Genomic DNA, 24,585 nt, shown 5'->3' on the forward strand with positions numbered 1-24,585 from the left:
TCGTTGGGAGCAAAAATTAATATATAAGACCCGGTCTTATATTAAATTTTTGCTCCAAAAGGCGCATTGGAGCTGATTGTCCGGCTAGGTCTTATTTTCGGGGAGACACTCCCTCCCCTCCCTTTGTCAGGAGCTCACCCCCAGTAGCACTCTTGGGGGGAATACAGGCTGTCATCCATAGGCTGGAGGACATCTGGGGGAAACCCATTAGTCCCCTTGATAGGGGCCCCTGGAAACCCCTCGAGTCGTGAGAGAGGCCACTGGCGTCTTGGCCTCCTGTCCAGGCAGAGGATCCTGTGTGTCTCTTCTAGGAAGCCTCTGACCATGCACACCCTGGGCATAAGGCCTCCGAAGTCACTCTGGATGGCCGGGCATGGCACCATCTTGCCCATGCAGCTGGGAAGTACCCCTGAGTGGGCAGCCCTGTGGAGGAATGTGGGCACCTGCCCAGGACCGAACCCAACCAAATGCAGCCAGTGCCTCCTGCACTGCTCCATAGCCTGCTCTTGCCTGTACCGTCGCCACACCCCAGGAGCCGCTGGGGAGTTTGGAGAAGCTTTTAGGGAGTCCAGGGTGGGCCTTCGGTCAGTCCTATGAGCCAAACGTGAAGGTGTTTACATACAAAGTCTCCACAATGAAGTGGGGCTGGTGAATGGGGAGCCATGCACTCTGTGTGTGGCTTCTGGGCAGTCACAGAGCCCCTAGTGAGCCCTCTGTGGACAGGCCAGCTCGCTGCCCAGGCAGCCCTGGTTATAAATAGCCCACCAGCAGTGGGACGGTGACACAGGAAGGGTGGTAATCAAGTGTGGCATTTCTAAGGCAAACCCGGGCAATTCAGCCATCCAGAGCCTTGGGCCACACTGCTACCCAGCTGGCAGAGGGCACCCTGCCCCAGGCCTGGGGCCCCAAGAGAGCCTCCACCAGCCCTGCTCATCCACTGCAGCCTGTACTAGTGCTCTGGGGGCAGACTGGAGTTGGGCGTCCAACAGCCGCCCTGGGGACCTCACGCTAAGTGCTTTGCTAGCTTAGGCTCCTCTCAGCTGCCCTGGGAGGTGGGTTTTAGGTACATACCTAACTTGCCCAGAGCCACACAGATGAGTGGCCAAACCAAGAATGAACAGGGAGTCTGAGGCCAGGGTCCACCTCCTTATGAAGGATATAGGTGCCCTGGGGGTCCACCTCCCTCAGGAAGTTCCCCAGGGCTCAGGCACTGCTGGGGGCCGAGGTGGCAGGCTCTGGTTTCACAGATATTGGTTTGACTGGTCCAGGCTGGGCCGTCTGCTTGGGGAGGACTCATCGTTCCCAGCCCAGGGCACCCCCCATCTTCTGGTTGGTGTAGGGTGTGGGTGGAGCTAGGGAGGCCCTCAGGGCTGAGGGGCAGGGTGGGGTTGCTGTGGCCTCCAGTGGTGAGCCTGTTCCCTCCCCCTGCTCCCAGGCAGGAAATAACCCCGTCAGCTGGGACTGGGGCCCGAGACAGATTCCAAAGCTCTTGGCGGGTGTTTCTGCACATCTGGAGCTGCGTCCCTCTGGGCCTAGGGAGCCGTGCGTGAGGCTGCAGCTGTTGGCAGCCCGTCTCCACCTCCAGGCTTTGGGGATGAGCCTGAGGGGAACATTGTTCCAGGTGTGCTTGGTAGAGGGGTCTTGCTCAGCGGTGGGTAGGGTCGGGCGGCTGGCCTGGCCCCTGCAGTGGCCTTGGCAGCGCATCTGCCCTGAGGCTGCTGGACCAGAGGCACAGACAGTGACACGTACGCACACAGGGTGTGCACGCACACAAACGCAGACACACACACAGCCTCACAGATACCACCCACACATTGCCCCTCAGACTCCCACCCCACAAGCCATCCCTACAACCCCCCTGCCCAAATGGCTGGGGCAATTTCCTTGTCAGGCACCAGCTGGGAGGCTCCTTCCCACAGAATCGCTGTCTCTTGCTCCTGAGAGCCCAGGTGTGTGTGGGGGGGTGCATCTAGTGAGAAGAGGCCACATGCTAGGCTGTAGCTCCATCAGCTGAGTTCAGCTCGCTCTTTCAGCACATCCCCGACTCCCCTCACGCACCCCCTCTATGGGAAGAATACACAAGGCTCAGAGCTGCCATTTCGCACCAGCCAGACAGGGCAAGTGGGGCGCTGAGTGGGGCCCCAGGGGGAAGGGGCACTCTCTCCAGCGAGCAAGTCATCAGGCAAACACGAGTGGGTGTTGCTGTGCCTGAGGTTCTGGGGTACCGCAGGGACTGGCAGTCAGGGCAGGGGTGGGAAAGGGCGGGCCCAGAAGGAAGACAGGTGTGCCAGCCCATGGGAGTGCCCCAAGACAAAAGACCACGTAGGACGGAGGTCCAGCCAAACAGCAGCTTTATTAGTAATGCTGGAGTCTTCCCATCCCGTACAGTGAACGTGGAATACTCCCCGGGCTCCAGGGAATGCCTCCAGGGATCGGGGACAATACCGTGTAGCACTCACACACTGAAATGACATAAAGCTTTGGTGTACAGGTTTTCAGGAGAGTACAGGTTAACACTGCGAGACAAATACTGCACACAATACCAGCTCTCAACGGAAATTGGGTTTTTGGCGAAGGGGGTAACTTCTAAGTGATGAGACGCTGGGGCTGCTCCTGGCCCAGCAGCAGGAGGCGGGCGTCTAGGGCTGCGGCTCGGCTTGGCCCTGTCGTTTTGCCTTCATCTGCAGGTACCGCCCTTTGCCTTCCTCAAAGCGCTTCTTCTCGTCCTCGGTCTCGGGCTGTGGGTCACACACAGGAAGAGGCAGGTTAGAGCCACTGCAGGACCTGGGACTGTGGGCCCTGCCCCAGCTCCACTGGCCTCCTGGGACTGCCTGGGTGCCAGGCGCCAGCCTCAAGCCCCAACTTCCGGACAGGCCTGTCTGCCAGCTGAGACGCCTGGAAGAGCCAGGGCACCTCCCATGGCAGCGCTCCACTGAGGGGACACCAGGAAGGAGACCCTCAAGGGATGTAGGGAGGCAGCCAACAGGGAACTGGCCGAGCCCTGTGAGTACCCCCACTTCACCTTTCACAACCTCGGAATCCCACGCCCGGTGTCTCTTTGATAATGAACTTCAGCTGGAAATGTAGTTCACGTGAAATGTGGGAGGGAAGCCCTACAGCAGAGCTGAGTGAGGAAGGAAAAGAGGGACCCTGCCGGGGAACCCCACATTTGCTCCCCTCCCAGAAATGCCAGCTGCTCATGGTCTCTGCCCCAAAGGACAGTGGGGACAAACATTGTACTGGCCATGTGACCTTGAGAAAGCCACTTCACTGTACCAGGAGCAACAGTGACCGCTTTTTGGGTGGGGAGCCCTGGATAGAACGGATGCCCAGGAAGTGGCACCTTGAGTCCTGTCACCCCTTCTCTGCTGCTTCCTTCCTCTGAGCAACTAGAGTAGCTGGGTCACCATACTGAGGGAGTGTAGCCAACTGAGCAGCAGAGATTTGGCCAAAGGTGGGGTTTTGCCCAGGATGGCCCTGGTTCATGCCTGCTAACCTGGGGGTAGTATGACGGGGCCCCCTTTCACTCTCAAGAGTGGCCTGGCCTGGCTGCCAAGTGGCGTGGCCCCTGGGCAGAGGTCACTGCAGCAGAATCAGTCATTCCCGAGGCCCCTCCTGTCCTGCCACAGAGCTCTCTTGCCCACTGGGCCGGAAATTCAGGTTTAAAGAGCCATGCAAATTCTTCTGGGATGACATTTCCTTGCGACACTTTGAGGGTGTCTGAAAACTGAAGAAATGGGGCAGCTGCCCTTCATCCACAATGACACCAGGCCCCAGCAGCTATTTTTAGGCCCAAGTGTTTTACAGACAAATGGGATATTGGCCAAAGAGAGAACAGAGCCGGAGGATGGAATGTCAGGTTAGACCCAATGTTCTTCCCTTTCAGCCTTCTCAGAAATTGTTCTCCAAATGTCACCAGGTGTAAACCGTCAAAACCTTGCGGCTCGGAGCCAATGGAATGCTCGGGTATTTAAAGGACAGAGATGGTGCTCCTTACAGGGGTTCCAGTTCCCGTCTGAACAGTCTTCGAAGCACACGTGGAAAATGGTGGCTTTATCAAGACACGTTACTGAAGAAGGGCCTCCTGTTGCTCTGGTTTCATCTCTGGCTGACTTTTAAAAAAATGAAATCGGAGGCTATGCAATTTGACCTGAAACAGCCCAGAGAAAACGAAACGTTCCAATTTTGGGCAGACAGTTCTAAGGGGGGCAGAACCCCTGAGCTTCCTGGGGCCTGGAGGACTTGGAGCCAGGCCCTTGGTGCTGAAGGCACCCCATGAGGTTAAGGCCACGTCATGCTGGGCACTGCTGAAGGCTTCTATGCACGTCTAGGCAGAAGGTGCTACAACAGGACTGTTCAAACCTGGGAATCTGGAAATGCAGACGGGTCCAGCGGGTCTCGGGGTGGGAACTGAGACTTCATTGTAACACACGTGCAGGTGACACGATGCCGCTGGCCCATAGACCACTTTGAGCAGCAGGGCCCCGGACCTTGTCTAACCATCCTTGCCCCAAATGGGGGACGGCTGATGTGGCCATTATGCAGGGTCAAGGCCACCAGGCTAAGACAGCAGGGCCTTCTCCTCTCCCTCCCTGTGGAACTTGTTTGGCGTGGCCAAGGAGACTTGTGGCTCCCCTTCAACCATAGCAGCCAGAGCCACAGCTCAGCAGAGTGGCCCTTCTGGGGTCCCCACTGTAGGCGGTGCATGTGGGGTCCCGGAGCTGAAAAATGGGGTGTCAGGGCCTGGTGGGGCTGGCTGAGAGCAGGAGAAGGGGAGATGGTGGGTTGGACCCCATGCTAAGGTTCCTCCTGGCTCTGAGAGCCCAGCCCCTCTCTGCTTGGGGTTCTGGAGCAGGCTGGCCCTCCCTCTAGCTGGTGGAGTTTCCATCCCTGGGGCAGGGAAAGAAGGCAAGAGGCTTGGAAAGAAAAGGACTTCTCAAAAAGCAACAGTGTGTGCCCAGCCTGCTGGCAGGACCGCAGCACTGAGGGGACAGCCGCCTGGGCCCTCTGCCGAGCCCACTGGAGCCAGGTCCTGTCTAATGAGGGGGACTTCCTGTTTCTCCAGCCCACTGGCATTTCTGGAAACTGGCAGACGTGGCATTCCAGCAAGGAACTTGGTCCCCAAGTGCCTGGGTCACCAGCCAAATGCTCTTGTGGCTCAAGGGAGCTGGGAGGGCTCCAGGAGTGGTGGCAAATGGCCCTGTGGAGCTGATGGCATGAGCTTGGGAGCCGTCATCAGGGCTGCCCTGGGCAGCGGGCAGGGACGACCCATCTGAGGCCAGGTTCCTGGGGAGGAGGCAGCTGGCACCGGGGCTGAGAAGGGCTGCTGGGCCCGGGAGAGACCCAGGGAGCAGCCCCACCCACTGCAGCCATCACTCTGTCCATTTGTCCGTCCGCCTATCTGTCCATCTGTCTGTACCACTCCCTTTGCTTCTTTCCCTTGAGCACGTGTACCACTGTTCACTGGTGTGAACAGAACTCACTGCAAACCTGCAGCAGGTGTCCCCAACTCCAAAAGGGAGATGAAGCTTCTCTGATGGTTTGTGACCAGATGGGTTTGGGAACCTGCACGCTCGCTGGTCTCTCACCATAAACAATGCCCACGGGGTCAAGGTTCTGAAAAATCTTGACGTAAAGTAAATCTGTTTAACTGGGTCTAATCCGGGCTTTCCTACGCTGATTGGTCACGGACTCCCTCCCCTAAGGAGCCCCGTCTTGGGGTTGACCAAATGGAAAGTGCCATCCACGTTCTCCCGCCATCAGCTGGGTGAGTGTGATCTCACAGCTACTAGGCCTGACAGCCCTGGGAGACACCTGGACGGGGCAGTGGCCAGCGGAGCAAGGCTGGCCTTCCTGGGACCACCACACCACATGCCTTTTCTGGAGTGGCCTCTTCGTTCTGCCCTCAGCCAGCCCAGCCTCCCCTCCGGGCCAGCATGGGGGACCGGTCAGACTGGTTTGAATCTGGCTTCACCGCTTACCAGTCGTGGGGCCCCACAGACTCACCTACATTCCCCTTCAGTAAAATGGGCCCATATCCACCCACCCCACAGGGTTGCTGTGAGGACCACCGTACTCCTAGTTGTCCCCACTCAACACCAGTCAGTAAAAGGTAACACAGAAAAGAGCCGGCACAAAGGCCCACCTCCCGGGTGAGCACATTCCGTGACATGTGCAGAACAGGCCAATCCAGAGAGCAGGTCAGCGGCTGCCAGGGTGCAGGAGGGCTGCAGCTGAGGGGCGCAGCATTTCTTTTGTGATGACAATGTTCTAACATTGATGGGTGCACAACTTGTGAATATACCCAAACCCACCGATCGCACATGTAAACAGCAGAACTGGACGGCACGCAATTCTATTAATATCTCAATAAAAGGGTTCCAAACCACGACCACCACGAGGCATGTGCTCTCCACAGTTCACAGAACATCAGAGGGAGGGTCAGCATGGCAGTGCCCACCCAAACGCTGGCGCATGAGGGCAGCAGGGCACAGGCAACGCTCGCTGAGTAAGACCGCTGGGGGCTGTGAGGCCGAGCCTGCATCCCTCCCTCCCCACATGCACGAAGCACATCGGGCACATGCCCTGTTTTAGACACTGGGACCCTGCTCCAGGGAGCCGACCTAGCTGACCACACAACTACTAGCCAGATTACGCTGACATAGGGAATGACAACAGTGTGGACCAAAGGCGAAGTAGAACAGCGTGAGGGGGCCCAGAGGGCCAGGTGCCGACAGAGTTCCTGGGAAGGTCCTGTCCACAGGGGGTCCCTGGGTCCTGTCAACAGCAAACGGCAGAGCCAGGGCCAGCAGGAGACCAAGCCACCCCACGGAATGGCCACCTTGGAAAGGAGCAGAGGGCAGTGTTTCAAGAACAGCTCAGCGCAGACCCTCGGGCAGTTCCTCTCACCCCGTGCCTCAGTTTCCTCACCTATAAAGTGGGAAGAGTCTGTCCCTCCCAGGTCTATGTGGATTCAAGGAGCAGGGAGAGCACCCATGCCATCCCCAACTGGAGGCCTCAGCAGGTGGTGGCCCGTTAGCTGGCAGGTGATCTGCCATCAGGGTGGTGGTCAATCTGGGTGACCCTCTAGCTCCCTTCGAACTCCCGGCTCAGGAAGCCCTGACTCTTGGTCACGTCCTAGCACAAGAAAAATGCTGCATTTGTAAGAGTCTGACTCTGGGAACGCTGGTCCTGCAGCAGCTGTGAGGAGGAAGGCTGGAGCCCAGGGCCCGCTGGCCAGAGGCCAGTCCACTAGCAAGAATAAGCCAATGACAAAGAGCCTGTAGCTCGTAGATACACACTGAGATTCATGGAGTCAACGATGTGATCTGACATTTGCTTCCAATGTGCCTGGGTGGGGAGGCGGGCAAGGCTGGCCCACGTTGGTAACTACATGGAAGTTCTTTCTTCTCTTTACTTTTGCATGTATTTGAACTTTCTATACTTATTAAGAAAGGAAAACTGACTAGACCAGTGGGGGCCCCACCCCCTCCCCAGGCACAAAGGCCACAACTTTTGGGAGTGAGGAGTAGGCTGTGAGCATTCCAGTGGGAACAGCAGGGTCTGGAAGCCGGGGTAGCAGTGCTGGGTCTGGTGGAGGGCCAGGTCTGGGGGTGAGCGAGGTGCCCTGGTGCCCACCTATGGAGGTGCCCGCTGTTAGGGCCGGATACCTCCCTTGCCTCCCCTCCTTCCACCTGTCCCTGAAGTGCAGCTGTGACAATTCAGTCTAGCAGAGCTTTCCTGAGCTCGTCCTCCAGTTAGGCCTGAAGCCCTGCCCTCCGCCACACGACCCCAACCGACTGCGGCCACTCACCCTCAGCACCAGCAGGCCATCAGGAGTCCCACACACGGGCACCAAAGGCTGTGGAAGCTTCTCCCACTGGTTCAGCCATCGTGGGACCCGAGGAGGGGCAGAGGCCCAGTGCAGGCCCAGTAATTCCTGTCCATGCGGCTGGCACCAAACACGGTCAATTCTCGTGTCTGCTGGGTGGAGGGGACCGCGGGTGCCCAGCCCTGGGCCTCATGGCCATTCTGACGAGTCTCTGATGCTTAATATTTGCAGCTAAGTCATGTGCCAGGATGTGCCCTCAGAACCAGTGCCGTCGGGATCATGGGGAGGTAGCTGGCCACCTGGGCAGCGTGGCCAAGACACTGGCGAGGCCTGGGAGGCAGGAGCCAGTCGGGGGCTCATCTCTCTCCTTGTCTCGGGATGGTGGTGAATGTTCCAGGCTCCACGGGGCCCACCAGGCCTCGGAGCAGGATGCAGTTGATGTCGGGGCATCGAGCATCCACCCACGAGTGCTGCCACCCGAGATTCTGATGGCCTCCCTCCCCTGGCTGCCCCGGAAGGTGTCCAGCCAGTGCACAGTCTGTGAGGATGGTCAAGGGCAGTGAGGTCCCTGCAGCCGCCCCTTAGAGAAATGGAAGCAAACAGGCGGGCAGTGAGGCGTCTGCTCTCTGGTAGCAGAGTCCCTGCCTGCTGGCTGGGGGACGCTCGGCGCCCTGATAAGCAGCCCTGCTGGCCAAGTGACTAAGGGGCCACCACTTCCCTGCTGGGTGTGGAGTTGACAATGAGACAGATGGTTCCTTGCACACGGCCCAGCTGCCGCCTCCTCGCAGCCCGTCTCCCTCCATCAGGCAAAGTAAATAAATACATAAGTTGTTGGCTGTTGCTGTTTTTAATGGAGGATTGGGGGCGGCAGGAGAAGGAAAAAACTCCTCCGTGGGAAATCACATTTTCTTCCAAGTGCTGAAGGCTATTGGCAGGAAGGACTGGGGACCCCCGAGAGGTGCCTCCCAGCAGTCTGAGCGTGTGTCCACAACCTTAGGGGGCTCGGGCCTTGGGGGGCTCCCCGTGCACATGCCAGGGAGAAAAGAGGAAGTGACAGCAAAGGGGACTGCAGGTGGCTCCAGAACACAGACTCTGGGTCACAGGGACCTGGCTGTGTGGCCTCAGGTACGCTGCCCACCTTCCCAGGGTCAGTTCCTCCTGTGTGTAAAATGGGGACTCCAGGTGACACGGCCCAGTGCTTTGTGCAGCGCCTGCACAGGGGGGTCTCTCTCTCTCTCTGGTGCTCATGTTACAAAGAGCCTCTGAGACCAAGTGCGCTGTGTCCGACCCACAGCACTGCCCGGGGAGGAGCGGGGGTGGCTCTGAGGGTCATCTTAAGGTGGCCCTTGGAGCATCATACTCAGCCATAGGGACAGGGGGGTGACAGCAGGAGGAAAGTGCCCTTGCCACTCTGCTCAGGGAGCCCCGCTGGCTGCAGGGGCCTCCAATCTGCCTCTTCTCCGTCCTCTTGCTCTTCCTGCCAACTGCCGTCTTCTGGGCTCCCTTCCACTGGAGGGGAAGCCTGTGGCTTTCAGAGCCTGACAGTGCACACCAAATGTTTTCCATTTTCCATTTTCTGTGCTTTGAGAATACACATTTGGAACTTGGCACAAAGGGTGAGTGACTAAGTTCCACCCTTGGTAAAATCAATAGCTTGTCCTTTTTGTAATTAATGAATGTCTGGTGCAGAGGTTTCTAGTGGTGATGTAACAACTTCCTGTGAGCCCGAGGGACGCAGACCTTCTTAATTAGAAAGCCACGCAGCGCACTCTCTCCTGTCTTCAGAATGGGAGACGAGGGATCTTGGGACAATCACATAGGCAATTAAGATGTCTTCTCATTACTGGAGCCACTCAGCATGGCCAGGCAAGGACGAGCTCGGCATCCAGGACCCACAGGCTCGCAAGCAGCTGTGGCCCCACCGTGCAGCTCCACACGTGGAGCTCGAACGCAGTGGGGCTGAGCCGGGACCTGGGAAGCCCTCTCCCTGGGGACGGCCAAGGCCCTGACCATCCTGCCTGCTCTCAGCAGCTGCAGGCCTGGACTCATGAGCCCCTCTGATGTGCCTCCACGGGACGCAGCCGGTTGTCTCCAATAACCTGAGTGCTGTGGAGTCACAGACACAGAGGCTCCCCCCATCTGCAGCACCAGCTCAGCCCCCAAATCACTGCCCTCGTGTGTGGCCGTGAAATCGCCCTGCAGAGCTTGCAGTCTGCCCAGGGAAAGGCAGCCAGGGGTGACGGTCTCTGGTAGACGAGGGGAACCAGGCTGTATGTTCTCATCCACGCCCCATGGTACGCACACCCTGGTTCCAGGGGAGGCGGGACTCACGGGCCACTGGAAGTTCCCAGCACTAACCATTCAGGTGACAGGAGCAGCTTCAGGATCCTGGCATTTTAACATCACAAGGCAGACTCCCAGATTAGCATCCGAAACCAAGGCAGAGAGCAGGACACTGGTCAAGAAGCTTCCTGACTCCTCCAGTTCCTGACTCACCCCTGTGGACTGGCAGCAAGGAGGGGGGGAGGGGCACGGCCAGGAACAGACATGTCAATCCTGCTATATTCCAGTACATCTGAATTTAAATTAGGGAGCAAATAAAAAACCACTCTACCACACCGAGTGTCCAGGAAACAGGCATGTACACCCAAGCCGTGGAGCCACCCGGGCTCCTGGGCCATGACAAGTCACAGTGGGGACCTGCTGTCCTCTATTCTGGGGGCGGGACATGGGTTCCTCTTGCCATGTCGAGTGTGCAGAACGGGCCTGGCTACTGCCAGGAGAGGTGGTGGCCGCCGCGGCTGCTGATGCTTTATCTGGAGGAACGGGTCTCTCGGGAGGACCCCAGGCCACTCTGCACCCCGTGCCTGGGGTCAAGCTCCGGCCCTGGGAGTGGGGAGCTGACCACTGCTGAAAGCCTTGCCCCGTGCTTCCTCCTCAGTGCAGAGCAGTGAGGAGCCTTCCAGGTAGAGCGTCACTGAGATAGCGCCAAGAAGGACCGCAGGGAGCAGCCCCAGCCCATGATGTGCCAGTGGGGAAACTGAGGCCCAGTGACAGGAAAGGGCCAGCCAGGCCAGGGGCTCAGGGTCCTGCAGTAGGTTCTTTGGACCACAGGTGGCCACTTGATTTTGGGCAGGTCACTCCTCGTCCCCACGTGACAGTCACCTGTCTGTAGCATGGGACCAGTCCCTGACCCCCGATGCCAGATACAACAGCACAGGAGACGGGGTCGGCGGCGCTCTGAACAGTCCAGCTCTCTGTGACCAGACTGTCACCATTATGGCACCTGGGACACCCACCCCGCCGGCCCCTCCCAGACAGGGAATGGCCACGGAGTGCTGGCCTCGGCAGAAAGCCAGGCCTTGTGAGTGGGTGCTCAGTAACCACGGCGATGACCAGCCCTCGAAGCTGCCCCGAGCCCTGGATGCCAAGCTCCCATGGGCGGACTTCACGGCTGACAGAGCACAAAAGTACACGTTGTTACTGCACTCCCGTGGGACGCACTGACTACGAGTGAGCCTGGGCCTCACAGGAGGGCGAGAAGGATGGCTGCACCCCCGATTTCCCCACTGCCTCCCATTTTAATCCAGAAAACACATTCTTGTCACTTCAACGTCTGACGACTGAGCCTCTGCCCCACTGTCTGCGAGACGAGGTCTCAGCACTGGGCGGGCAGGCTCATGTTGCAGGTTGGGGTTCCTGCGAGCAAAGCAAACCTGCTTCGAAAAAGGCTGCCCCGCTGCCCCCACATGCCGTGGCTGTGCAGTCAGGCCACGGCTCCTTGGCTATAACGTTCACTTTGCAAACGATCCATGAAGCTGCTAGATTAAAGCGCTCTTTCACAACCCGCCTCTCCCGAAGCTTCCGGGCTCCTCCGTGTCCCCTACCCCACCCTGTATACACACAAAGTGGGCACCTTTGTCCCCATGTGTCTCCCTGGGACCCGAAGGCTCAGAGGCTGCAGCAGCCACATCTGAACTGGAGAACGGGAGGCAGGTGTTATGTCCAGGATGGCACTAGCTAGGTTTCAACAGACATAACTTGGTTCTCACGTTTCTGGAGAGAGAAAACACTTTGCTCACCCGAGTTGGGGGGGGAGGGAACCTACCTATTGGAGATGCCAGGTCCCCAGGGAGCCATCACGGTGGTTTCCCTGTGTCCCTTTGCACTGGCCACCTTCCGGGGCTTGTTCCCCAACCCTGAGATCAGAGGCCATGGCCACAAGGAGGCCTTTAGAGGGAGGCAGGGTGGCCGGCGGGGCCTGGCCCCAGGCTCCACGATGGCCTCTTCTAATAATTAGCCTAGAAAGTGTTGGCAGCAGCCAGGGCGCGGTGTGCAGGCCACCCCCCTGCAACATGAAACATTCATCAAGAAATACTCCAACAGCAAGGCTGCTGTCTGCCGTGTCAGCCAGCCCCGGGGAGGGGAGCTAAAAATAGACGCAAGGTTGAAGACTCACTGACAAAAGGGGAGGCAGGGAGGGCGGAGGGCTGAGTCTCCACTGCTGGCACATGCACGCAGGCTGCGTAGAGCACGCGTGTGCTCTGAGACAGATGACACTCTTATCAGTGGTCCCCAGGTCAGTGCCACGGAGGCCAGGCTGGAGCTGAAAGCCCCACTCTGGGGAATGGACCCATCCTCCCTGCCAGAGGCTATTTTTATCAACACTGTGAGCCCCAGGCCACCTCAGTGAAGAATCAAAGAGCATCTTTAATTGGTGAGAAACAACGCCTAGGATAGACACCAGCCAGCAGGAAGGTGTGGACACAACCGCTAGCCCCTCAAACCTGAGGGATCCGCTCACTCAATCAGGGGTCATCCCTACACCCTGTGGTCCCCCACTCGCTATGCCCTAGCCGCTCCCCCTACACTCGAACCCCGCCCCAGGTCGCAGGTTTATGGAGAAGGTACACAGATGGCCAGGCCCCAGGACTGCTTCCAGGCTCTGTGAAGGTCATGGGTTCTCCCACAAAGGGCTCCTTGACTGCAGGCCATTCACCATGGGAGACCAGACCCCGGGGGGCGCTGAGGTATTCCTCCCAGAGCCCACAGACTGCTGACACCTCCTGGCTGTGGCACAGGTCTCCGTAGCTGGCTGAGTTCTGGGGTATGTGTAAGGGCAGCAAGGCCAGTCAGTGCCGTTAATAAAGGCCCATGGCAGCTGGGCTCCTGGGCAGCGGGTGTGCCTTACGACTTGGCTGGTACTGCAGACGCTGTCCATTTGCCTTTACTCAGTAAGAGCCTTTCCAAAAAGAAGGTGTCCCGACTCCCTGGCTATCTATCTAGTCTTATGCCCCTCTGGGGAGTCCTGCAGGCCCCGCTGTCCCCCAGCTGACAGACAGAGGCTGGGTCCTGGTGCCGGCCTGCCCTGTATCAGCTGGGCGGCCTCAGGTGTGTGATTGCCCCCTTCTCTCCAGCCCTCCACGTCTGTGGTTCCTTTCACCCGGATGGTCCTGAGAAATGGCTCCCCATTCCCCCAACTCTAAGCCCGACTGGAATACAGCCTTCTCACTGAGGCCCTCCTTAAAAGGAACCTATTTAAGCTGCAACTGCTCCCCCAGAAAATGCCAACCCCCCACTTCTTGCTTTCTCCCCTTGCCATCACCTAACATCCTCTATTTTCCCAACTTGTTTACTGCCTCCCTTCCTCGGGTAGGGCGTAAGCTCTAGTGAGGAAGGCGCCAGGAAAGATAGTTACCGAGCTGCTGATATAAACTAGCTCGTAGAATCCTCTCACTAACCCTTTGTGGCGCGTAGCATGGCTGACACAACTGTACAGATGAGGAAACTGAGGCACACAGGAGGCGCCTCCTGAGGTCATGTGACCAGAACTCAGGCAGTGGGACGCCCGTTCCCACATACGGGCCAGCATGTGCAGCGTCCACCACAGTGAGGGCAGAGAGGGACCCATGGTTGCCGCTCTGACTGTCCAGGTAGAGAGGGGTGGCTGGAGAGGCGAGTAAGCCTGTGACCGCTCCCAGACATCTCCTGAGCCCTGCTCTGTGCCGGGCATTCTACAACACAGCCCGGCCCGGAGCTGGACACTACACTGATGCGTGCGCACTACCTAATCTCAGACGGTGCCAAGTGTCTGCAGAGCGTGTGGTGACGGGAGAGTCGCCGGGTGGTGGTGAGGGAAGGCTTCACCTACAGTGCGAGGGACAGCCCTCCAAGGAGGAAAGGTCTGCGACACAGTGGAAAGAGCTGGCTCCGTGACAATCCAGGCAGTAGAGGAGGATGTGCAAAGGCCCTGAGGCGGGAATGAGTTTGGAACTGAGGAACAGAGGAGGCCAGCTTGGCTGGACCCCGTGCCACGGACACTGAGGAGCCCCTGAGCGGTTTTGGTGGCAGAGGGAGTGAATCTGATTCTAACAGACTAGATGTCTGCGTGTGGAGCTGGACCGAGGGCAGCAGGAACGGACAGCAGAGTACAGCCCAGGCAGAGCAGGGACCCAGTGGGTGCGGGGCTGAGCAGGAGAGAGGAGCCAGCCGGGCTCCCAGACTCACCGAGGGTGGGAACACACGAGGGGGAGAGGGATTTTATCTTGGTGGGGGAGATAAAGAACTCAATTTAGGATAAATGGTAAGTGAGACGCCTGCGGAGACCCTGTGGAGAGAGGCAGAGCTGGTAACGTTGATGTGGGAGTGAAGGGAGGAGGGACCGGGCGGGAAAGGGCGCAGGTCGCGACCTGTCGGAGCCTCATGTTTAGGGGGCCATGGGGTGGCCATCTGGACTCTGCAGTCCCATGTCAAGGGAGCACAGGCTTCACTGAGGCCCAGTGAGTTGTGCCAAAAGCAGGGAGAGGCCAGCGAGATAAAGACGGAATGTGTTCTTGGATCGGGGCTGGGAGGACTGAGAGGGCTGCGGGGCGGAGAGACCCGAGATCAAGGGGTCCCGTGTGTGATCGCTGAGGCTCCTCCAGCACGACAGGAGCCTTGCTGCCACGGTCGCCTCGGCCAGGACTCACAGCCCACCCAGCCCCGCAGGGCCTCTGAGGTCCCTGGAGAAGGAGCAGGAGTGGGCGAGCAGCCCCCAGGAGGCGCCTCGGAAGGCCCTCGGCTGTCACCGAGAAATAACACGCTTGGGCCGCCGGGCAGGCTGGCCTGGTGGTCGCCCTCAGCCACAGGAAGAAGCACGTGGAGGCCTCGTTACTGCATGTGTGATGAATGAGATCTTAAATGCATATGTTTATTTGTCACAGAGGTTTTTAGTATAAGCTTTTCTCCAGGAGGCACAGGATCTGCGTGGGGGGCAGACGCGGTGGGGGCGGCAGGGAGCCCTGTGGGGCGCTTCTGGAAGCAGGGCTCAGACTGGCGGGGCCCCAGTCGCCGGCGCGGCTGCTTCCACAGAAGTGCCAGGTGCTAAAGACCCACCCTGCCCAGGCCGCGGTGCCCACTGCTCCCTCACCCTACTCTGACGACAGCCCAGGGTTCTGGTTTGCTCCCCAGTGACAGACAGTCTGGTTGGAGGAGAAACCAGGAGCACCCTGAACAGAGGCTTTCTCCACACCCAGCAGCAGAAAGTCGTGTGCTGGAGCCAAACCCGGGCCCTCATGGCTAGCTTTGTGACCTTCCACAGGGCCTCAGCCTTGCTGGTCTGAGGGGTGCTCACCTGTGTGACGGGGTAACAAGCAGGGGAGCCCCGACCCCAGGGGTGAGGTCAAGTTGCCTGAGAGAAGCAGGCAGAGGTCTCGGCCGGCGGGTGCTGGACCCGCTCTGAGCGGCGCACCCACCCTGGCGGGCATTGGGAAGGCCTTCGCGCGGCTTATTCTAAAACCATCGTCAGCCTCAAGGGACATCTGGACGCTCGCTCGCTCCCTCCCGCACACAATTACAGTGTCTCCCAGCCAAGCATCCTCACCACCCACCATCTTCCCTGGTCCCCGCCTTGAACTCTCAGCCACCTCTGGCTCCCACATGGGTGGTCAGCAAGACAAGTTGGGATTCCAGCTCTGGGACCTGTCAACAACGCCACCTTGACCTTCCTGGGGGCTCCTGCCACTCCGGGGGGCCATTTCACACCTGGCACACACCCCCTGCCCCTCCAAGCGCCCACACTGCTGCCTCCTCCCAGCTTGGCCTTGCACACAGTAGGGTGCTTGCACTTTTCAGAGAACGCCCACTGAACGTCACGACTATTCCAGGCCTTAGTGACAATGAGGGGTGAACACATACCAGGCCTCGGGCAGCTCAGTCCAGGGGGGAGATGGACAACTGGCTAATGACTGGCTACCCTGAGTCAGGTGGGCAGGTATGAGACAGAGGGTGACTGGGGGGCACTCTGAATGAGGGGTTAAGGGGCCCCTCTGAGGTGAGATAGGGCCCAGACCCGGGGGACGAGGCTTCGGGCCTGAAGGTGGGACAGAAGCGGCTGGGTGGGTGGCCGGGCACACAAAGCCCCAAGGCCCGGCAGGAACCTAGACTTTATATAAATGCACGAGGACCTGGAAGCTTTCAGCAGGGAAGTGACAAGATGTAAACACTTGGAAAAGAGATCAGCTGGTGCTGTGACGAATGGAGTGTGTGTCTGTGAGAGCATGGAGGAGGGAGGGGCCAGGGAGCAAGCTGGTCCAGGTGCCACGGAGAGGGGCAGTGACGCAAGTAGTGTGTGAGTTATCTGCCACCAGGACTGGGCAGGGTGGGCATGAGGTGGGTGGGACCCCAGGAAGTCCCCTGGGACTGTGGCCTGGAATACTGGGGGATCGTGGGTGCCAGCAGCTGACATGGGGGCTGGGGAGAGCAAGAGGGAGGGAAATCATTAAATGCTCAGTGAACCCAACCCTTTTGTTTACCAGGTTAAGAAAATGCTGGCGATGCCACACCCCCAGCCGTCCTAGACTCCCCATCCCCGGCACCCACCTGAGACTTCAGGTGTGGAGCCCTAGACCGTGGCCTGGTGAGCCCTGCAGGGTGCCGTGACCCCTAGGCTCCAAGCCTGGGCCAGAGACCCCCAGCTCTGCTCGCCGTCTGTGAACAGCCAGGGCAGAGCCCCCCAGGTGCCCCAGGCAGGGGAAGGCCACGAGGCCCAGATGCCCAGCCCTGCAGCACAGGAGTCAGGCTTGGTCCACATCAGGAGTCCGCCCTGGGGGTCCTCACCCCACTCCAGCATTTGTACAGTGTCAGGAGTCCCAACGCACCACGCACACCCTTGAGAGGGAGTGCCAATGACAAGCGCAGGAAGGGTCTTTCCTTCCCAGTCTGCACAGTCCCACCCAGACGGTCCACAGGGGAGAGCCCCCACGTGTGACCTGCACCGCAGCCAAGGTCGCTGGTCCAGGATTCGCCTGGGATGGGGCTCACGTGACTCAGTGTCTCCTGGGAGCCCAGCGAGTGACGAGGGGGCTACTCACCACAAGTTGGGGCACGGGCAGCGACCTGCCCTCCTGGCTCAGGGACACGTAGGTGAAGAAGGCACTGGCAGCCCGGTAGCGCTTCTGCGAGTTGTCCACCACGGGGTCGGCGTCCACGAGGACCTCGATTTCCATGGACTTATTACTCGTGAAGGTCATGCGACCAGAGATGGTGATGACATACCCTGCAGAAGAACGACAGTGGGTGAGGGCGGCAGCCAGGCGAGGGGCCAGGCTGGGCAGGCAGGACAGAGTCAGTGTGACTGGGGACGTGAAGACACCGGTTAGGCAGCACACATTGCTTTAATAACTACTGGGACATTCACACAAAACATTAGTACCCACGAATGTTTATCTGTCTAGTGAGCAGACACAGTTTTATCATTCACGTAAAAAAGTTAGAGTTGAAGGGACCTTGGTGGCTATCACCTAGACCCCCCAGCCCAAGCGTGGGTCTCTATCCACTAGGAGTGGCAGTGTTTGCTGGAAGAACGCTTCCAGTCACCCCTGCCCCTCAGGGCAAGCCCCCATCTGCTTGCGGGCAGGCCCAGTGGGAGCTGCCCACCCTGTAGGTTAAGGCCGTCTGCCACCTGCACTGTCCACACTAAGGCCTCACTTATTCCCACTGGACCCACACAGCTGCTCCGTTGTTCTCAGCACCACTAAAGAATCTTCTTTCACCTTCCTGGGCCCCTTCCCAGCTCCCTGGCTGCAACACTTCTGAAGCTCATCTGATGGGCTCACGCGACGTGGTTGGGCCCAGCTGCCACACTGACCATGGTCCTACGTCCCCCTGGAGGTACTATCTGCACTTCAGCTCATGTAGCCCCATGCACACTGGCCACCCCTGTCCTCGTGCAGCTTGTCAGGCCCTCCTTTCTCCCTGTAGGTCTCTCCTCCGGGCTGCAGACACCTGCCGGCCTGAGACACCCCCGCGCCCCTGCTCCTGTTCAGGCTCCAGGTGCTCAGGTCTCCCCGCACCTGCCGTCTCCCTTGTGGATTAAGAAAAAGCCTCAGTCACACATCCCCTCACAGTCCCGCGGGTCCCTCTCTCCCTCAACCCATCCCCACACCCTGGGGGTCACGAACGTCCACCCTGGCAGCTGCTTCTTGACCTAGAGTCTCTTTCCTGCCCTCACCCTCCAGCTGATGAGCTCTCCCCTCGACTGAACCCCTTCATCTCACACAGCCCAGTTCTTCTCTGTGCAGACACGAGCTGCCTCAGGAGGAACTACGGGGATGGCGTAAAACGAGCCGGGCACCGGCCCCATGCCTGTGGCGGGCGGCATCCAGGACAGTCACTGTCAGCGCCGATGGTTTGTCCTGCGCATGAGGCGGCACTGAGCCTCGGGGGCTTCCAGGGCACGGACTGAAGCCTAGCTGTGCTCCACCAGCGTGTGGCCAGGACACCCTCTCCCTGCCCCTGCCCAGCTCCAGGGACTCCCTGCCCAAGTTCCCATACGATGCTGGGACCTGCTCCCCATAAACAGTGCTGGCTGCGGGGACCTTTTAACACCCCCAGGAGCCCCGATGTCCTAGCTCCGTGGAGATAGGCTCCACAAGACATGTTTAGAGAGACCCTGGGAGACAGACAAGTTGGGGCAGCACAGTGACTGTTAGGGGTGAGTGTACGGGAAGGCCAGAAGCGGGAGCGGTTATTCTATGTTATAAAGTTCCAGAATGTTCCATGCCACATTCAACTTCATACTTACAGGGAGTGCTTCGTGTCGGATACGGCCATTTCTGGGGGAAGGAAGGCCATGTGGTCAGTGACAGGTGGCATTATGGGAGTGATAAGGGTACAGTCACATGCGAAACATCCAGGGCACCCCCTGGGGTCTCTACGGTAATGGCCAGCCCTAGGACTTGTCAGTTTCAAATTAGGTCCCAGCCCTCGCGGTAACTCAATCAGGTTTCCGGCTTTGAAGCAATCTCCCGTGGCCGTGGCCGGACTCCCAGTGTGAAAGCCTGTGACTTGTTAGAATAGTGATGTTATCTTTGAAAGGTGAAAAGGCTGGGGTTTAGGCTGTAACTGAAATTTTTCTGACTTCTAGGAAGGAATCTTTGTTATTTTGTACCCTAAGTAACACTGTTTTTGTTCTAGTGTCTAATGCTCTAGCCAACCTATTTCATTATTCGAAATCGTTTCTGATTAAAGTTAGGTGTTTCTTTGGATTTCTAACCTGGAAATTTATCGTGAGTAGCCACGAGTTTGCCACAGCAGTTGGGGGTGGGGGCACTTACATGGGGTCCAAGGCAAGGGAGTATTTCTGGTCATCCTTCGAAACAAACGGCTGGTGTGCAACGTCCCTGGACTTGCTTTCCACACAGCAGTGCCCCGAGGGCAGCCCCCTCCATGTTCCTTGCCACAGAATTCCTATGGGTTTCCCCTCGTGAGAAAGGCTTGTCTCTGCTTCCCGGCTTGTGTTCCCTGAGTCTTATGGTCATGGAGGAGAGGGCTGCTGGCCATGCGCTGGGGGTGGCCTGAGGCAGAGGGGTATGCAGGCCCTCGGGGACCACCCACTTGCCTTCTCACTCCTAGCTCATAGGATGAGATAGCGGGAGGGAAAAGGCGGAGCTCAGAAATGGCGGGAACCCTACATGCCTGCTTGTGTCAGGTGCAATTAACTAGCTACTATAGCAGGTGCAACAACGGTCCCCGAAGATGTCCATGTCCCAATCCCCAGAACCTGTGAATTATGTGAGTTGACATGGCAAAGGGACTTCACAGATGTCATTAGGTTAAGAACCCTGAGATGGGAGATTAGTCTGGATTATCCAGGCAGGCCCAACGTCCTCACAAGGGTCCTCATACGTGGACGAGGGACGCAGGAGGAGACGGTCAGGGAGATGTGACAATAGAAGTGGGGTCAGAGAGATGCTAGGCAGCTGACCTTGAAAATGGAGGAAGGGGCCATGACTAAGGAAGGCAGGCGGCCTCAGGAAGCTGGAAAAGACCAGGAAATGGATTCTCCCTAAGAGCCCCCAGAAGGCGTCAGCTCTGCCCACACCTGGATTTTAGCCTGAGACTCGTGTCAGACTTTTAACCTCCAGAACTGTGAGGTGACACATGTGAGTTGTTTGAGCCACTAAGTTTGTGGTTAATTGTTACAGCAGCCATACGAACGACCGAGGTGTAAGCTGAACTGGAGAATTTAGCAGTTCCTTGTTATTGTGGGCTGTGACGAACAGTAAATCGTAGTAACTTACATCAGGACTATGACACTTGTAGAAGCTCGGTGAATATTAGTTTTAAAAAGTTCTAGGATACATTTCTACCACTGAACGTGACATTTCTGTTTCAAGGGGAGGGAGGGGTCCTATCACAGCAAAAACTCAAATTAAGTTCCAAGTAAAAAGACAGGCATCTTGGCGGCGACTCGGGCCAGGGTCCCGCAGCCACAGTCACACACCTGCTAGGCTCCCGGTAGGGAGGATGCTTGGCGATATGTGTGGAAATCATTTAACTTGTTCCACCAAGGGCCCAGTAAATCAGTACTTGCAGGTATTTTGTCAAAAAAGCATCCAACCAGAACGAAAGGTCAGGTTTATGCTGTATTTTTAAAGTCCTGCCAGTCTCTTATTTGGTGGCTCCAACTATTTGATTCATCACCGAGTTTGGGAGTTGGCTCTGAGATCAAATTCCTGTGAATTCCACAGAGGAGCAGAGCCCTCAAGCAGCCCTGAGAAGCCGGCCCCGTCCGGTGGATCCCAACTCGGCCCCAAGGTTTGAAGAGGAGTCTGTGGCAGAGGCTGCCTCATGGGAAGGCTCTGTGCCCAGTTCTGACCGGGCTGGGATGGAGTTACAGTGCCGTGCGGAAGGGAGCGCTGGGGTACCAGGCACTGTGCCAAAGTGCGTCACAGGACCTCCAGGGGTTTAGGGGACTCCTGCCAGAGCATCCGCCGCCCAGCACACAGCACCTGGGCAGGCGTGCCCAAACGCTGGGACACTGGGGACTGAGCCCACAGTCCAGAGACCCGTCTGCCCTACTCTGCCCTGTTCCACCACTCCAGAACGCTCTGCGGTGGTGGAAATGTTCTCTGTCTGCACTATAGATACGATGCCGGGCCACGTGGGCTACTGAGCACCTGCAATGCGGTGGGTGCAACCAAGGAACGGCATATTCCTTTTGTTTCCTTTTAATCCTGCAGGCAAAGCGGACGTGACTGGAGTGCAGTGCTCCTGAGGGCAGAGGCTGGGCTGTCTGCCTCGGACCACCTGACTTCAGCGGGACAAGGGCCCTGGGCTAAGGCCGAGGAGAGGGACACAGCGGGGCTGGGTGTTCCTTGGGGCTGGACGCCACTACCTGAGAACGCTTAGCGGTGTTTCCAAGCTACTGTAGAAGCCACGGGTTTCATACACAGCTGCGAGGAGAACAGCTGCCACTCGGGCAGTCCCACACAAGCAGAGACATGGATCTGTGAGGGTCCCACTCATCACCCCCAGAGGCCGATGCGAAGCAGTCAGGCCCTCGAAGCAGATGCCCGCGCTCTTCACACCGGGTGGCGAGAAGGGACCAGAGCCGGGGCTCAGAGCACTGGCCCAGGAGCTGATGGTCTGGCCTCCACCGTGGATTAGCTCTGCCACACGGCCGTTTCCAGATCAGAAGACTGGCACAGCAGTCTCAGGGTGCTGTGTGTGGGGTAAGTCGTACAAAGCACTTTAGCACCATGCCCGGCACTCAACAGTGAGCAATATTAGTGAGTGAGAGGGAAACAGACGAGGGTCTGCAGTAGGCTGCGTCGTGAACTAGAGATAGAAAATTTCTGTTTTTATATCATCATTGAGCTGCTTGCAGTGGCACGACCCACGAGGCACATGCCCCACCCGACTCCCCTGGCAGATGGGCAGATTTTAGCAGTATGTCAGAGATTTGTAAAAGAAAACAGAAAAATAGAAAACTGCTCTTACTAAGGTTGAGAAGTTGCCAAGTATTTCAAACTTTTAAGAGCAGCTCAGCGTTTCAGCTCCAAAAAGCCGTGGCAGTGAAATTTCTTAAGAAAAGCATGGAAACAGTGAAATAACTTTGGTATTTCTTATGTAACATACCCCAAAGCATTTTCTAGAACATTCCTCATTTTCCACCCTAACAGTCTGGCGAGAGACCACTTCACCACAAGAAAATTTCAGCTTTAGGTTTCCGCACCCAAAGCTTCCAAAACCACTGTATCAAAGGTAACTATTTTCCCCCTTCAATTTTTCTGAACAGTTGCCTTGGCATTTTAACATCTCAACTAAAAAAAAAAATCAGAAATGAAGCAAGTGACCTTAAAACCTTAAAAAATAGGCTCACATTTTAAAGCTTCATGGGCTTGCCTGCATGCTGCCGGTGTTCCCGGCAAGCGACACGACTGCGCCAATCACAGCCCACCCGTCCCACAGAGGGTGTTCAGTACACCTGTGCTGGGCGAGCAGCCGGCGGGGCAGGTGTTTTCAGTGTCAGTACCTATTTTTCACGTCACAGGGTGACGCTGGGGTCTGACATGATCCAGTCTCATGGACAAAGTACTCCTCAGTGCCCATGTGCTGAGGACCCCGTAAACCTGGCTGGCACCCGGGTAGAAGGCAGAAGGGAACTTAGCAGACTTGGAGCACCAGGTGGGAGGGTTGGGGCTGAATTTGGCATGTCATGGGCAGCCATCTAGGCTGTGAGCAGAGAAATGACAGGTGCCCAGGGTTAAAGACTGTGAATGTGGGGTCGTGTGGAAATAGGGGGCAAGGTCCTAAGAGAGAGGCGGGCCCTCTGTGATCTAGGCAGCAGTGATGGCGCCCTAGGAGTATCTGGTTTGTCAGCAGTAAATCCCTGCCCCTGCTAGAGAGCCAGTCAGCCAAAGGCGGGGGCAGCTTCACGTCCCCATGCAAACTGCCTGGCTGTGCTGTTGGTGTGGGTGCAGTGAGCCCTCCCTCTTCAGCACACACCCTTTGTGGCTGAAATTCAAAGCTGTCCTCTGACCTTGTGGGGCAATGTTTTCACGATGCAACGCTGCAGGCATAGCTTCCTGACAGATTCCTGCGAGTGCCAGGCAAGGCAGCAGCCTGGCGTTTGGCTGCTATCATCCAAAGGACCAACTTTCCAGAATAAGAAGTTTTACCAGAGCCTGAAGGGAGATAAACGTAAGCATCCCCTGCCTCAGATCTGGAACAGCGGTCAGCCCAAGTGTCTGGCTCCATTCCACCTGCTTTTCTCATGAAATAACGCCAAAATGACTAAGTCAGAAAGTCACAATCCATCTGCTAAGACACCACCTAAGGTCGTTAGAATAATGGCCCCCAAAGATGCCCAGGTCCTAATGTGGGGGACCTGTGGACTTAACAGATGGGACCAAGTTAAGGACCTCGAGATGGGGGATGGTCCTGGATCATGTGGGCGGGCCCATGTCATCACAAGGGTCCTTATAAGAAGGAGGAACGAGGTAGGAGGTCAGAGAAAGAGATGGGGTGATGGAAGCAGAGGTCACAGGAAGAGGCCAGGAGCTAAGGAAGGTGGGTGCCTCCATGAGCTGGAAAAGTCAAGGCGGCAGATTTCCCCCTGGAGCCGCTGGGAGGGACGCAGCGCGTGGACCTTAGATTCCCAGTCTCCAGAGCTGTGCGAATGAGTCCATGTCGTTCTAAGACACTAGTTTGTGGCAATTAGTTACAGCAGCCATCGGACACTCGTACGCAGGTGGCATGTTTGGCTGGCAATACGTCTTAGTTTCTGGGCTCTCGCCCACTGCGTCAGACCAGGAGAAGCGGTGCTCATGGTGGTGGCAGGGGAGGGAGGGGGCCCTCCAGGGCTGCGTGTCTGACAGGTGGGGCGTGGCCGGGGTGACAGGCAGGCGTTTCCCAGACGGGTGGTGTAGGCACCCGCATCGGGCCAGGAGCTGGCTGTGGTCGGCGGCAGCACCGTGGCCACAGACTCAGGGTACCCACCGGCTGAGTCTGCCTACACGTGCCCAGGACTACCTGCCTACACTTTTTCCATGAAATACCATCATTTAAAAAAATGTTCCCTATGCTGATTACTTTCCACACTCAACTCAGGAGTGAGTTACTTCAAAAAGAGGCACAGCCCCTGGGTCCACACTGTTTTCCTGGCGTCGTCACTAAACATTTACTTCCCGGGCTGCTTGGTCCTGCTCGTTCCGGGCACTGACCCTGTTGCCCTGCCTCGCACAGCCAAGTCACTGGTCCCCCTTCAGTGTCCCCAAGGTGGAAGCAAAGAGCCTTAGCTTTGTTCTGGGGGTACTGCTCTCTGTAGGCAAGGCCGGGGCCGCCCCCACCCCCGGCTATATGCCTGCCTGTCTCAAAACTGGGCTCCTCCCCTCTGTACCCGAGGTCCACTCCTTCTCTGGACCAGGCCCTGACTGTACTGCTGGCTCTCACAAGGGAGGGGCTGACACCCATGTCCGTGGGCACAGAGG

At 57.8% G+C, this 24,585-nt stretch overlaps 1 protein-coding gene across 4 annotated transcripts in view; it reads right to left on the minus strand.

Annotated features, from left to right (window-relative positions):
• Positions 1-2,334: 2,334 nt before the first annotated feature.
• ACOT7 (acyl-CoA thioesterase 7) overlaps positions 2,335-24,585 on the minus strand; it is a 92,998-nt gene continuing 70,747 nt past the window's right edge. For all 4 annotated transcript variants that reach the window (XM_019746775.3, XM_019746776.3, XM_074334181.2 and 1 more), the window contains exons 8-9: positions 17,182-17,366; positions 2,335-2,738 (exon numbers count right to left, since the gene is read on the minus strand). In XM_019746775.3, the coding sequence (XP_019602334.2) occupies positions 2,640-2,738; positions 17,182-17,366 (284 nt within the window). In that variant the 3' untranslated portion in view covers positions 2,335-2,639. The remainder of the gene's footprint in view (positions 2,739-17,181; positions 17,367-24,585) is intronic.

This window comes from Rhinolophus sinicus, chromosome 14 (assembly GCF_057876585.1).
Source record: "Rhinolophus sinicus isolate RSI-liver-muscle chromosome 14, RSI-T2T, whole genome shotgun sequence".
In the NCBI taxonomy this organism is placed as follows: Eukaryota; Metazoa; Chordata; class Mammalia; order Chiroptera; family Rhinolophidae; genus Rhinolophus; species Rhinolophus sinicus.